This window comes from Ailuropoda melanoleuca, chromosome 10 (assembly GCF_002007445.2).
Source record: "Ailuropoda melanoleuca isolate Jingjing chromosome 10, ASM200744v2, whole genome shotgun sequence".
Classification (NCBI taxonomy): domain Eukaryota; kingdom Metazoa; phylum Chordata; class Mammalia; order Carnivora; family Ursidae; genus Ailuropoda; species Ailuropoda melanoleuca.
Window position 1 is genome coordinate 64,941,193 of NC_048227.1, and position 16,042 is coordinate 64,957,234.

Below are 16,042 nucleotides of genomic sequence, written 5' to 3' on the forward strand. Positions count from 1 at the left end.
AAATTGCTGAAAGACAATGACTATCAATCTTGATGGTAGTCTACACCCAGTAAGGATAATGTTAAACAATAAAAGAAAAGTATTTTTAGACAGACAAAGGAAATTTATCTCCAGAAGACCTACACTAAAGAAAATACTAGGGTACTGTTCTTCAGGCAAAAGTAAGAATTATTCCTGTTGGAAGACTGAAGATGCAAGAAGGAATATATAGCAACAAAGGGATAGATACGTGAATAAATTAAATGAACATTTTCTGTTGGAACAATAAAAAAAAAAAGCCCTAAGATGTTTAAAGAAAGAATTTTTTAAATTTATTTTTATTTATTTTTTTAGAGAGGGTGAGTGCGTGTGGGAGTGGGGCGATGGGGATGGAAGAAGAGAGAATCTTAAGCAGGCTTCACACCCAGCATGGAGCCCAAGAGCGGACTGTATCTCACAACCCTGATCAGGACCATGACCTGAGCCAAAATCAAGAGTTGGACGCTTAACCAACTGATCCACCCAGGTGCCCCTAAAGAAATTTTAAAACATGAAAGACTCCCATCAAAAAATTGCTAGAACTGATAACAGAAATTCAGCAAAGTCGCAGGATATAAAATCAATACACAAAAATCAGCTGCATTTCTATACACTAACAATGAAGCAGAAGAAAGAAATCAAGGAATGGATCCCATGTACAACTGGACCAAAAACCATAAGATACCTAGAAATAAATCTAACAAAAGAGGTAAAGAATCTGTACTTTGAAAACTACAGAACACTTAAGAAAGACACAAAGAAATGGAAAAACATTCCATGTTCATGAATTGGAAGAAAAATATTAAACTGTCTATGCTACTCAAAGCAATCTATACATTTAGTGTAATCCCTATCAAAATACAATCAGCATTTTTCACAGAGCTGGAATAAACAATCCTAAAATTTGTATGGAACCAGAAAAGACCCCAAATAGCCAAAGTAATGTTTTTTGGGGGGGGACCAAAGATGGACGCCTTATAGTTCCGGACTATAAGCTGTTATTACAAAGCTGTAATCATCAAGACAGTGTGGTACTGGCACAAAAACAGACCACATAGATTGATGGAACAAAATAGAGAACCCAGAAATGGACCCTCAACTCTATAGTCAAATAATCTTCGACAGAGCAAGAAAGAATATCCAATGGAAAAAAGACAGTCTTTTCGATAAATGGTGTTGGGAGAATTGGACAGCCACATGGAGAAGAATGAAACTGGACTACTTTCTTACACCATCCATAAAAATAAGCTCAAAATGGATGAAAAAAGTAAGTGTGAGACAGGAATCCATCAAAATCCTAGAGGAGAACACGGGCAGCAACCTCTTTGACCTTGGCCGCAGCAACTTCTTGCTAGACATGTCTCCAAAGCAAGGGAAACAAAAGCAAAAATGAACTATTGGGCCTTCATCAAGATAGAAAGCTTTTGCACACCAACAGAAACAGTCTACAAAACTAAAAGGCAGCCAGCCTACAAAAAAGAAGATATTTGCAAATCTCTTATCATGTAAGGGACTACTATCCAAAATCTATAAAGAACGTATCAAACCCAACACCCAAAAAATAAAAAATCCAGTCAAGAAATGGGCAGAAGACATGAACAGACATTTCGACAAAGAAGACGTGCAAATGGCCGACACATGAAAAAATATTCAACATCACTTGGCATCAGGGAAATAAAAATCAAAACCATAATGAGATAACACTCATACTGGTCAGAATGGCTAAAATGAACAGCTCAGGAAACAATATATGTTGGCGAGGATGCAGAGAAAGGGGAACCTTCTTACACTGTTGGTGGGAAAGCAAATTGGTGTGAGCACTCTGGAAAAAAGTGTGGAGATTGCTCAGAAAGTTAAAAATAAAGCTACCCTATGACCCAGCAATTGCACTCCTAGGTATTTATCCAAAGGATACAAAAATAGTGATTCGATGGGCATATGCACCCCAATGTTTATAGCAGCGTTGTCCACAAGAGCCAAAATATGGAAAGAGCCCAGATGTCCATCAACAGATGCAGGGATAAAGATGGTCTACACAATGGAACATTACTCAGCCATTAAAAAGAAAGACATCTTGTCATTTGCAAAGTCGTGGATGGAACTAGAGGGTATTATGCTAAGCAAAGTAAGTCCGTCAAAGACAAATACCATATGATTTCACTCATATGTGGAATTTAAGAAAACAAAACAGATGAACATAAGGGAAGGAAAGGAAAAATAAGATGAAAACAGAGGGAGGCAAACCATAGGAAACAAACTGAGGGTTGCTGGAGGGGAGGTGGGTGTGGGGATGGGGTAACTGGGTGATGGGCATTATGGAGCACACTGGAAGTAATGAGCACTGGGTGTGAAATACAGCTGGTGAATCACTAAATTCTACCTCTGAAACAATAAGAGTATATGTTAATTAAATTGAATTTAAATAAAATTTTTAAATGATGCCAGTGGCAGTAGGACAGCTGTAGTTAAAATGTTCTAGCATCTTTGTATTATATGGTAAGGAATAAGAGTATGTTAGGTATTGATAAATCAAAAATGCATGTTGTAATCTCTAGGATAACTACCAAAGAACCTGTAAGAGATACATACTGGGCTAATTATGTAAAATAATTTTAAAATCTAAAAGGAAACAAAAATGGAAAGAAAAGAGAGTATGAAAAATAAACAAGACAAATAGAGAGGGCGAGGAGTCCAAGATGGTGGAGGAGCAGGAGGCTTAAATTTCGTCTGGTCCCAGGAATGCAGCTAGATAGCTATTAGACCATTCTGAACACCTACAAACTCAACTGGAGAATGAAGAAAAGAATAGCAGCAACTCTAAGAACAGAATAGCCACCACTTTCTGCAAGGAACCCAGTTTAAAACAGGAGTTGAGCTCCAGCTCGGCGTTCCAAGATGGCGGAGGAGCAGGAGACCTAAAGTTCGTCTGGTCCCAGGAATTCAGCGAGAGAGCTACCAAACCATTCCGAATACCTATGAATGCAACTGGAGAATGAAGAAAAGAGTAGCAGAAACTCTATGAACAGAAAGGCAACCACTTTCTGCAAGGAGGAGAAAAGATGGAGGAGGAGTAGGCGACCCTTTCTCAGCTGGTCCGAGTCGAGCTGGATATCTACCAGACCATTCTGAACACCCACAGAATCAGCCTGAGACGCAGGAAGATACATCTGGATCTCTACAAATGAACATCTCCAGTGCTGAGTATTGAGGTACGAAGCGGGGAGCTGTGAATCCGAGCACAGATATAGGAAGATAAAGGGAAGGGGGAGGGAGCCTCTGCACTCAGGCGCCGGGAAGCAATAGCCCCTTGTGCTGGGGAGCGGGCTGGACTCTCAGACCAGCACCCGCAAGAGAGCGGACTGAGACAGTGAGCGTGGGAACACCCGTGTCCAAACTGAAAACAGGAGCTCCCGACCGCACACTCGAACTAGAGTGAAACCGAGAGCTCAGGAGTGCAAGCGCGACCAGACTGAAAACTGGCGCTCCAGAGCACAGGCGAACCATACTGAAACAGGGAGCTCGGGAGCTCGGGAGCGCGCGCGGGAACCGGGGGCGGCGGGCAGTGTTAGAAGCACAAAGGACAGAGACTTACTGGCCCTGGAAGTGAGGGCTGGCACACAGGCTGTGGGGAGCACATCCTGGGTCGCTGCAGGGTTTTTAGCAGCACCAATTGAAACAGAGTTAAAGTGGCCAGAACATCAGTGGAGAACGATCCGCGATCCCTCTGTTCTGAGACAGAGGCTGAATTTCAGCCGCTGCTGCTCTCTCAGAAGAGGCATAGCAAACCGCCAGGGAAAGCCGCCAGAGAACAAAAGCCCGGAAATACCGGCTCACAGGGTGCCCATCCCCATCCCCCCTCGCAAGGGACACAGAGACTCTACCCAAACAGGGTTTTCTGAGTACCTGCAGGCAGGCCCCTCCCCCAGAAGGCAGGCTGAAAAATCAAGAAGCCCACAACCCGGAGCGCCTGAGTGGCGCAGTCACCAAGCACCTGTCTTCGGATTAGGGTGTGATCACAACGCTCCGTAAGGAGTCCTTCATCGGGCTTCTCCACCGGGAACCTGCTTCTTCCTCTCCCACTCCTCTGCTTGGGTTCCCTTTCTTGCTGACTGTCTCTCTCTCTCTCAAATAAATAAATAAACTCTTTAAGGAAGAAGCCCACATCCCTAAGATCTCTATAAAACAAGGGCGCACGGCCTGGGTCCCAGTCAACACTTGGGCTCTGGACAACCCTGCAATCTCTCTTCATCAGAATGACGAGAAGGAGAAGTCCCCCCCAGCAAAGAAAAGATAATGAGTCTGTGGCCTCTGCCACAGAATTGGCCTCGGCCACAGAATTAATACATATGGATGTATCCCAATTATCAGAAATGGAATTCAGAGCAACAATGGTCAAGATGATGAGTAAACTTGAAAAAAGCATCAGAGAAAGCGTTGCTGAGAATATAGAATCCCTAAGGGCAGAAATGAGAGCGAATCTGACAGAAATTAAAAATTCTATGAGCCAAATGCAGTCAAAACTAGAGGCTCTGACGGCCAGGGTCACCGAGGCAGAGGAACGCGTTAGCGAATTGGAGGATGGGTTAGTAGAAGAAAAAACGAAAATAGAAGCTGGTCTTAAAAAAATCCACGCCCACGAATGTAGATTACGGGAGATTACTGACTCTATGAAACGATCCAATGTCAGAATCATCGGCATCCCTGAAGGGGTGGAGAAAAACAGAGGTCTAGAAGAGATATTTGAACAAATTGTAGCTGAAAACTTCCCTAATCTAGCAAGGGAAACAAGCATTCGTGTCCAAGAGGCAGAGAGGACCCCATCCAAGCTCAACCAGGACAAACCTACGCCACGGCATGTCATAGTGCAATTCGCAAATATTAGATCCAAGGATACAGTATTGAAAGCGGCCAGGGCAAAGAAATTTCTCACGTACCAAGGCAAAGGTATCAGGATTACGTCAGACCTGTCTACAGAGACCTGGAATGAGAGAAAGGCTTGGGGGGGCATTTTTAAAGCTCTTTCAGAGAAAAACATGCAGCCAAGGATCCTTTATCCAGCAAAGCTGTCATTCAGAATTGATGGAGAAATAAAGACGTTCCAAAATCGCCAATCATTAACCAATTTCGTAACCACGAAACCAGCCCTACAGGAGATATTAAGGGGGGCTCTATAAAGGTAAAAAGGCCCCAAGAGTGATACAGAGCAGCAAGTCACAACCGATACAAAGACTTTAAAGAGAAATGGCATCATTAAAATCATATCTGTCAATAATCTCTATCAATCTAAATGGCTTAAACTCTCCCATAAAACGCCACAGGGTTGCAGATTGGATAAAAAGACATGACCCATCCATTTGCTGTCTACAAGAGACTCATTTTGAACCCAAAGATGCATTCAGACTTAGAGTAAGGGGATGGAGTACCATCTTCCACGCAAATGGACCTCAAAAGAAAGCTGGAGTAGCAATTCTCATATCAGATAGACTGGATTTTAAACTAGAGGCCATAGAGAGAGATACAGAAGGGCACTATATTATTCTTAAAGGAAGTATTCAACAAGTGGATATGACAATTATTAATATATATGCCCCCAACAGGGGAGCAGCAAGATACACAAGCCAACTCTTAACCAAAATAAAGAGACATATAGATAAGAACACAGTAATAGTAGGGGACCTCAACACCCCACTATCAGAAATAGACAGAACACCCTGGCAAAAACTAAGCAAAGAATCAAAGGCTTTGAATGCCATACTCGACGAGTTGGACCTCATAGATATATATAGAACACTACACCCCAGAACCAAAGAATACTCATTCTATTCAAATGCCCATGGAACATTCTCAAGAATAGATCATGCTCTGGGACACAAAACAGGTCTCAGCCAATACCAAAAGATTGAAATTATCCCCTGCATATTCTCAGACCACAACGCTCTGAAATTGGAACTCAACCACAAGGAAAAACCTGGAAGAAACTCAAACACTTGGAGGCTAAGAACCATCCTGCTCAAGAATGACTCGATAAACCAGGAAATCAAAAAACAAATTAAACAATTTATGGAGACCAACGAGAATGAATACACAACGGTCCAAAACCTATGGGATACTGCAAAGGCAGTCCTAAGGGGGAAATACATAGCCATCCAAGCCTCACTCAAAAGAATAGAAAAATCTAAAATGCAGTTTCTATATTCTCACCTCAAGAAACTGGAACAGCAACAGAGGGACAGGCCTAACCCACTGACAAGGAAGGAGTTGACCAAGATTAGAGCAGAAATCAATGAATTAGAGACCAGAACCACAGTAGAGCAGATCAACAGGACTAGAAGCTGGTTCTTTGAGAGAATCCATAAAATTGATAGACCACTGGCAAAACTTGTCCAAAAACAAAGAGAAAGGACTGAGATTATTAAAATTATGACTGAAAAGGGAGAGGTCACGACCAGCACCATTGAAATTGCAAGGATTATTAGAAACTTTTATCAACAGCTATATGCCAAAAAACTAAACAATCTGGAAGAGATGGAGGCCTTCCTGGAAACCTATAAACTACCAAGACTGAAACAGGAAGAAATAGATTTCTTAAATAGGCCAATTAACTATGAAGAAATTGAGTCAGTGATAAACAACCTTCCAAATAATAAAACTCCAGGCCCAGACGGTTTTCCTGGGGAATTCTACCAAACATTCAAAGAAGAAATAATACCTATTCTCCTAAAGCTATTTCAAAAAATAGAAACAGAAGGAAAGCTACCAAACTCATTCTATGAGGCTAATATTACCTTGATCCCCAAACCAGGCAAAGACCCCCTCAAAAAGGAGAATTACAGACCGATTTCTCTAATGAATATGGATGCCAAAATCCTCAACAAGATCCTTGCTAATAGAATCCAACAGTACATTAAAAGGATTATCCATCATGACCAAGTGGGATTCATACCTGGGATGCAAGCATGGTTCAACACTCGCAAATCAATCAATGTGATACATCATATCAACAAGAAAAGACTCAAGAACCATATGATCCTCTCAATTGATGCAGAAAAAGCATTTGACAAAATACAGCATCCTTTCCTGATTAAAACCCTTCAGAGTGTAGGAATAGAGGGTACATTTCTCAATCTCATAAAAGCCATCTATGAAAAGCCTACTGCAAGCATTATTCTCAATGGGGAAAAGCTGGAAGCCTTTCCCTTAAGATCAGGAACACGACAAGGATGCCCACTCTCGCCACTATTATTCAACATAGTACTAGAAGTCCTTGCAACAGCAATCAGAAGACAAAAAGGGATCAAAGGTATCCAAATCGGCAAAGAAGAAGTCAAACTGTCTCTCTTTGCAGATGACATGATACTCTATATGGAAAACCCAAAGGAATCCACTCCCAAACTATTAGAAGTTATAGAACAATTCAGTAAGGTGGCAGGATACAAAATCAATGCCCAGAAATCAGTTGCATTTCTATACACGAATAACGAGACTGAAGAAAGAGAAATTAGGGAATCCATCCCATTTACAATAACACCAAAAACCATGCGTTACCTTGGAATTAACTTAACCAGAGACGTAAAGGACCTATATGCTAGAAACTATAGATCACTTTTGAAAGATATTGAGGAAGACATAAAAAGATGGAAAAATATTCCATGCTCATGGATTGGAAGAATTAACATAGTTAAAATGTCCATACTACCCAGAGCAATCTACACTTTCAATGCTATCCCGATCAAAATACCGAGGACATTTTTCAAAGAACTGGAACAAATAGTCCTTAAATTTGTATGGAACCAGAAAAGGCCCCGAATCTCCAAGGAACTGTTGAAAAGGAAAAACAAAGCTGGGGGCATCACAATGCCGGATTTCGAGCTGTACTACAAAGCTGTGATCACAAAGACAGCATGGTACTGGCACAAAAACAGACACATCGACCAATGGAACAGAATAGAGAACCCAGAAATGGACCCTCGGCTCTTTGGGCAACTAATCTTTGATAAAGCAGGAAAAAACATCCGGTGGAAAAAAGACAGTCTCTTCAATAAATGGTGCTGGGAAAATTGGACAGCTACATGCAAAAGAATGAAACTTGACCACTCTCTCACACCATACACAAAAATAAACTCCAAATGGATGAAAGACCTCAATGTGAGACAGGAATCCATCAAAATTCTAGAGGAGAACATAGGCAACAACTTCTATGACATCGGCCAGAGCAACCTTTTTCACGACACATCTCCAAAGGCAAGAGAAATAAAAGATAAAATGAACTTATGGGACTTTATCAGGATAAAGAGCTTCTGCACAGCCAAGGAAACAGTCAAAAAAACTAAGAGACAGCCCACGGAATGGGAGAATATATTTGCAAAGGACACCACAGATAAAGGACTGGTATCCAAGATCTACAAAGAACTTCTCAAACTCAATACACGAGAAACAAATAAACAAATCATAAAATGGGCAGAAGATATGAACAGACACTTTTCCAATGAAGACATACAAATGGCTAACAGACACATGAAAAAATGTTCAAAATCATTAGCCATCAGGGAAATTCAAATCAAAACCACACTGAGATACCACCTTACGCCAGTTAGAATGGCAAAGATAGACAAGGCAAGAAACAACAATTGTTGGAGAGGATGTGGAGAAAGGGGATCCCTCCTACATTGTTGGTGGGAATGCAAGTTGGTACAGCCACTCTGGAAAACAGTGTGGAGGTCCCTTAAAAAGTTAAAAATTGAACTACCCTATGACCCAGCCATTGCACTACTGGGTGTTTACCCCAAAGATACAGACGTAGTAAAGAGAAGGGCCATATGCACCCCAATGTTCATAGCTGCATTGTCCACAATAGCCAAATCATGGAAGGAGCCGAGATGCCCTTCAACAGATGACTGGATTAAGAAGCTGTGGTCCATATATACAATGGAATATTACTCAGCTATCAGAAAGAACGAATTCTCAACATTTGCTGCAACATGGACGGCACTGGAGGAGATAATGCTAAGTGAAATAAGTCAAGCAGAGAAAGACAATTATCATATGATTTCTCTCATCTATGGAACATAAGAACTAGGATGATCGGTAGGGGAAGAAAGGGATAAAGAAAGGGGGGTAATTAGAAGGGGGAATGAAACATGAGAGATTTTGGACTATGAGAAACAAACTGAGGACTTCAGAGGGGAGGGGTGTGGGGGAATGGGATAGACCGGTGATGGGTAGTAAGGAGGGCACTTATTGCATGGTANTAGTAAGGAGGGCACTTATTGCATGGTACACTGGGTGTTATATGCAACTAATGGAGCATCGAACTTTACATCGGAATCCGGGGATGTACTGTATGGTGACTAACATAATATAATAAAAAATCATTTAAAAAAAAAAAAAGACAAATAGAGAATATTCAGTAAGATGAGAGATTTAAAGCTGAGTAATTATATTAAGTATAGATGGCAAAAATCTCTGATTAAAGGCCTGAATGAAATAACGAAACCCAACTATGGGCTGTTTAGAAAAGACATCTCTGAAATATAAGGACACAGAAAGTTTGAATATCAAAAGATGGCAAGAAATGTGTTAACCATGTTAACAATAACTTAAAAGAGTTAGTCATATTAATGTGAAACAAAGGAGACATTAAGGAAAAAATCCATTATTAACATGAAAGAGAATTACTTCATAATAGTAAATTCAATTCTCAGAATTTGAAAGTCTGAGGTATTCACAGGGCCCCTGATTAAGATCAGAATTTAATCCCTCTGTTTTCTTAAAACCAAGAAACTGCTGAAAAATCCACTCTGCTTTGCAGAGGTATATGCTTTGGCTTGCTTAGTTTCCTGAATGAAGTTCCCCTCAGAATTTGGCAACAATTTTCTCCTGAGGAGAAAACCAGCAGAGTCCAGTTCTCCACCCATTCCTTTACAGCAGATTCCTAGCCCCTCAATTTTTGACTGCACCCCTTTAAGACTGCCAAAAGCTCTATTAGTTTTCCTGCTGCTAGTAACCGCCCCTGCCTCCAGGACAAATTCAGGTGCCCACGGGAAAAAGCCGTGGCAGAATGTCAGCTCACTCTCTGCTTGTTAGGCTGTTCCAGGATCTGGGTCCTCAGGTATTAGTTGACTCTCAAGTGACTTTACTCTGATGTTTGTAGCTTTTCTAGTTGTCCTAGCTCCAGTTTATAAGCAAAAGTCTACTTAAGTTTTTTGAACCTTAAATTCTTCTTTCATTTAATTGGGGCTAATACCAAACTGCATTTCCTCCCTCACAGGATGGATGTGAGAGAAAGTAAAGCAAAATATTTATCTGAATTACTGATAGGGTGATGGCAATGATGATGGTATGACAACAGTTGCAACCCTAAAATACATATAACCTACTAAAAAGTCCATTCTCTATGCCAGCGTACAAATCCAATATGTCAGTGTATCCTCATTAAAATAATATCTCATTCGCATTAGTTCCAAAAGAATAGTTTAATTTTCATTTTGTTCCATGCTTATACACATAAAATTAAAGATAACCTCCTTTTACAAACAATTTTCCTGTAAAAGAAATGGAACTTGTAACTTGAAGGAAGGGACTGACCCAGAATTAAACTATTATTTTCAATTTTTCTGTTTCACTCTTCATTTCAAAGTGACTCAAATTTATAGTGAGAGAATAAAGTAATGTGATAATGGAAGCCAATGAATTATAATAGTACATGGATAAAACTGGTTCAATGGGATAGGGTTATGAAATAGTAAGAAAGTCAAAGTAAAGTGAATCTTCATTATTCTAGGATTTAAATATTTCTCCGAAGAAATGAGAAAATAACCCCCTCTCCATCTTCTGGGTCTCCTCAAAGAACACAGTAATAACATTAGTGCAGTTCCAATTTTCATTTCCCAAAAGCTTTCTTCCACAGCCCCTGGAAAAGAACTTGGCACTGGTCTTTTGTCTTCTAACTTTTCTCAGGAGAAAATATTAAGAAGGACTTAACAGGGGTCAAATAAAGCTAAACATGTACCGATTTTTTGTGGGGAAAGGAGGAGAGAGTTGATAAGTCAATTGTTGATTTTGATGTCCAGGATACTTCCTCCAAAAGCAAAGTGTTAGTCTTAAGTTAGCACTCTGCTATGTTCACATTCTCATAAAGAAGTTCTATCTCACAGAAAACTTGAAATTACTTCTGTAACATATTCAGTAAAGTCAGATACTACTGTATAATTTACCTTATTTCTTAAGAAAAATGGCTGAAAGAAAAATACTGTTGGTCATAGCTTCAGACACATTGAAGACAGAATCTGTATATACATGTTACCTGCTAATACTTCTAAAAAAAAAAATGATCCAAGAGTTGTTCTGTTTCTGTTATATTTTATGTTGAACTTACTGTTCAGGAATATTCATTTTGGCTCACTTCATTTAACTGCTAGATAATATGGTTGACATGATAGTGTATTTAATACACAGAGTTTAATAGGATATTGTTGTGGTAAATAAGAATTAAGTTTTTGTCTGCATTTCTCTTTTCTTCCAAAGAGCACCAGAAATGACTTTTCTGTAACAACGATGCCATTCTTTCCCTTTTGTTGAATCCCCAGTCTAGAGATCCTTGTTTTAACAGAAAAGTCATCAGATCTCACCTGGTTATAAAATGCCCAAATTTCTTAACAGTAGATCTTTTCTGCTACCTGGAAGAGAAAATGTTTGCTTTAAATGAGATAGGAGGTGAAAAACAAATACTCCCCCTTTGCCTCTTAAAACCTTTTTGTATTCATGAAATGTTTCTTTCTTAATGGGTATCTTGTTAGAGTTGGTTATCTCATTGGCATTTAAATACAAAGACTCATTTTTATAGATTTTATAAGTTTGCACTTGTTAGCTGTATACATTACAATGATGACTGGTTTATAAGCATTATGATAATGTAACCATTTTTAATTTTATAATAATAGCTACACAGAGACCTAAACATTTACTTCAGCAAATGTATAGGAAAGACAGAAAAAGATGACTGGTTGAACTCTTAGCCTGTATCATTTTCATGGCTTATCAGAAATCCAAGTCCTCAGATATATGATTTTAGAAACTCAGTGTTAGCAAATTACTTTCCAAAGCCTTTTTTTTTTTTTAAAGATTTTTATTTATTTATTTGACAGAGATAGAGACAGCCAGCGAGAGAGGGAACAAGCAGGGGGAGTGGGAGAGGAAGCAGCAGGCTCATTAGCAGAGGAGCCTGATGTGGGGCTCGATCCCATAATGCTGGGATCACGCCCTGAGCCGAAGGCAGACGCTTAACCGCTATGCCACCCAGGCGCCCCCAAAGCCTTTTTTTTTTTTAAGATTTTATTTATTTATTTGAAAGAGAAAGCACAAGCAGGGGGAAGGGGAGAGGGAGAGGGAGAAGCAGACTCCTTGCTGAGTGGGGAGCAGACATGGGGCTCGATCTCAGGCACCCCTCCAATGCCTTTTTAATGTGTGGCTCAAAATATACCACAGCTAACTGAGCAGTCAAGACCGATGAAATTCACTAATATTGAAAGTTTTTCTGTTTACAGTATCTTAGGTTTCTCAGGCATCAGAAAGGCAGTGTTCCTGCTTTCCAATCTCTAACACTAGTTTTTTTCCTCATAAGGATTAATTACTTGGGCTTGATGATTCTCACTGGCATTTAATATAAAGTATAATTCTTATGCTAGTGTCATTTTCGAAGTACTCAGTACTTCCAAATGATGTTATACTTGTAAAGTTTTTGAAATCAGGGTGATTGCCCAGTATCTGCAAGTGCCGTTAGTATCTTAACATGTCATATATTATAACATTTCACTTGTAATATTTCTGGTAATGTTTCCTTGGAAGAAATTTGGGAAGAAGATATCTGAAGGCTAGCTTTTGAGAAACTTATAAAGATGTCACAATGTCTCACCATCAATAAAGTATGCATTTTGTGTTCTCTCTCCCAGTTTCCCTTGTGGCTGTGCGTGCACGTGTGAGTGCGTGTGTGAGAGAGAGCGAGAGAGAGATGATTATCATTTGGAGAAAGTGGGCACATTGTGTATATTAAAATCCTTATTTAAGCATTCAAAAATTATTCTTAGTAACACTCTTATTACTAAGAGCCAAGAAGATAATTAGTTCTCATTTACCAGTTACATAATGCTCTGAGTAGAGCCTGAGAGACTTTTAAATTAAAAAAAGAAAAATTAGATGAGCATGCCTATCTTATGTGTTAACTTTTGTACAGTTTAAAATTAAACTCAATAGTTAGATCTCTGAAGATGATTTATAAAACTCTTAAATGTATCTTGACTTAAATATTATTGTAAATTTTAAAGAGAAAAACATCTATATTCCTCATGTTATGTGCAAACTATCCAGGTGACAAAAGAATTATTAAAATCACAAAACCCTAAAAAATACGTTTTATTAACAATGACTCAAATTTTGATTTATTTATATTTATGAATGGCTTTCGAGATCTGCAGAATAATTAAATTGTTTTTTTTCCCCAGAATTACCTCTGGACTACAAATTTTTGAGGTTCTCTTCAAGCAATTCAAAAACAGCTGGCTACTATCCAAACCCTCCATTGATCTTATCAAATAATGAGACACTGACAACCAAATAAACTGTCTTTACTGAAAAATGAAGTGAAGAACCACATATGCAGCAAATGTACTGTAAAAATGTTACTTTTCAAAAAAATACTGTACAATGCTTTATAGGAACAAATTCTTAATGATAACTGACCAAGAAATCGATACGTTTTTTCCATAGGTCTCCTTTCGGTATAGACCATCTTGATGCCCAGCAACTCTCATTATATTAAAATCCCAGTATCTTAGAACTTAAAAGAACCTTAGTATTTTCTACACCAATAGTTCTGAGAATAGGATTCACCTGGGGATTAGGATTCACCTGTGTAATAATATACACATATTCATACACACACACACACACACAATTTACACATGCCTAGACCAGTGGTTCTCAACGTGTAGTCCCCAAACCACTAGCAGAGCATCACCTGAGAATCTGATAGAAATACAGATTTGCAGGCCCCACTCAAGGCCTGGAGAATCAGAAACTCTGGGGATGCAACCCAGCAACCTGTGTTTTGATAATAGTGGATTCATCTACTAAAGTTCAGGAATCACTAGCTAGACCATAACCTCCAGAGGTTGGTTTAATTGGTCTGGAAATATAGATGAGCACTGACATCTTTTACCTGCCCCAAGAAAAATGCAGCCAGAATTGAGAATAACTGATCTATACCTGTCCCTTCCAATTACAACCAAAAACACTTGAGTTTAGTGAGAATAGACTATCCAAGCTATCAGATTTTATGCTATTCTTATGTTTTCCAAAACAAGGAGCTAAAGAGGATTTCTTGTGAGACCATACAGCCAACTGGGACAGAAATGAGATAAAAAGCCAACTATTTCAACCTCTAATGTTACTTATAAGGGTTTTTTTTCCTCCCTAATAATGTTAAAGGGTATATAATTAATTTTCATTCACTTAAAGGCATACATTCTCAATGGGACAAAAATTGGTTCTTGGGGTGAAAAAAATATTAGATAATGCAATGAATTGTGCCCCTCCAAAGCTCAACTCTACCCAGTAAATGTTATTCTTTAGTATTAATTTCTCATTAGGGAGAAATCGAATTTAAAGTTAAATTTATTAATTAAATTTAATTTGGTTGAATTTAATTTTTCTCGGGGGGGCGGATAGTAATGGAAAAAAGGTTGAGAAAATGCTTTAAGAGGTTTATAGCTATATTACAATCTGGGATTATTGTGCTTCATGTGCTTTGTATGGTCCTCTAGTTGTAGCTACTTGTGGCAACATGTCTGGAGCCAGATGTTTACAGTAAATTCCTGGCTACTCTTTGTTATAATTTCATTCTGTCAGAAAACGCAATGGTCATTATCATTATTTTAACTGGACTGTAGCAGAGAACTTAACATATTGATGCATGCAATGAAAAGATAAATATTTCATTAAATTTTTAAATGCTCAAATAATCCCAAATGTCCTGTGGGAATGAATATCTCAGGGTGGGTAAACAGTTACTGAAATTTTTTCCTCAATGTCAGTAGCTTTGTTTGATATCTACTAATAAGTATATGGTAATGTATTTGAAATTGATTTCCAAAATCTTATTGGAATATGATAACGAACACACAATCAGCTTAGGGCTAAATGAAAGATGCTGTCTCATGTATACAAATAGATATTTAATTTCTTTAAAAATAAAGCTATTTTTCCTTATGTGGATTTATTTTGTCAATGGGTAAGAATAATGTATCTTTAAATGCTTATAAACTGCTATTGTTATTAACAATAACCAACCCCAAAACATGTTAATTGTACTTTTTTGGTCACTAAGGAGTGAAAAAAAAATGGACTCAAGTCAGAAGTTCCCATCCTACTTTTACCTGTACTTACCTATGGGATCTGAACAAGTTGCCACCTACCTAATCTGACCTCAGTTTTTTCCATCTTGTCAAAAGACAAGGTTAGAGTTTATTTCCAAGTTTCCTAATACCTTTCTAGCAGAGTCAGTTCTTCTAATGAATGTTGTTTTTCTGTCGGACTACAATTAGACTTTTAAATTTTTTTATTTCATTGTTTCTAAAAAGTGCCAGCGTTTCTAACTAGATAAGAAAAGTAAAAATAATTTTTAAAATGGCACTATAAAAATTTAAGACATTAGAGAAGAAAAGCTATATATTCATTAATAAAGTTAAATGAAGCAAGAAGGCAGGAAAATTGTGTAAATGGACCGAGGACTTAAGTTTAATATTAGCATACAGGCAAACGTTCATCATCTGAAAGATAACTACAAATAAATGCAAGGGATTTTAGATTTCCTTTGCTGGCCATTGTTGATCTCATCAGCAGAGGAAAGATCTGAATGTCACAGTGGTAACAGTTTGTCAGAATTTGGTTTTGGAATATTAAGGTAGTAGACATTTCAGTTAAACCGTGTATTGCAATCTAAAATCAACTAAAGTTGACTCTTGAAATTCAT

General features: G+C 38.5%; 2 protein-coding genes across 10 annotated transcripts in view; one reads left to right on the forward strand and one right to left on the reverse strand.

Annotated features, from left to right (window-relative positions):
* The window catches only part of NT5DC1 (5'-nucleotidase domain containing 1), a 145,171-nt gene extending 129,575 nt beyond the window's left edge, over window positions 1–15,596 (forward strand). For both annotated transcript variants that reach the window (XM_034669019.1, XM_034669020.1), the window contains exon 12: window positions 13,515–15,596. In XM_034669019.1, coding sequence (XP_034524910.1) covers window positions 13,515–13,630 — 116 coding nt within the window. In that variant the 3' untranslated portion in view covers window positions 13,631–15,596. The remainder of the gene's footprint in view (window positions 1–13,514) is intronic.
* Window positions 1–16,042, reverse strand: part of TSPYL4 (TSPY like 4) — a 37,045-nt gene that overhangs the window by 13,152 nt on the left and 7,851 nt on the right. For 7 of the 8 annotated variants that reach the window (XM_019804719.2, XM_034669022.1, XM_034669024.1 and 4 more), the window contains one exon: window positions 11,646–11,693. The exons of the other annotated variant lie outside the window; for it this stretch is intronic. The gene's annotated coding sequence lies outside the window, so the exon portion shown is untranslated. The remainder of the gene's footprint in view (window positions 1–11,645; window positions 11,694–16,042) is intronic. 8 annotated transcript variants of the gene reach the window in all.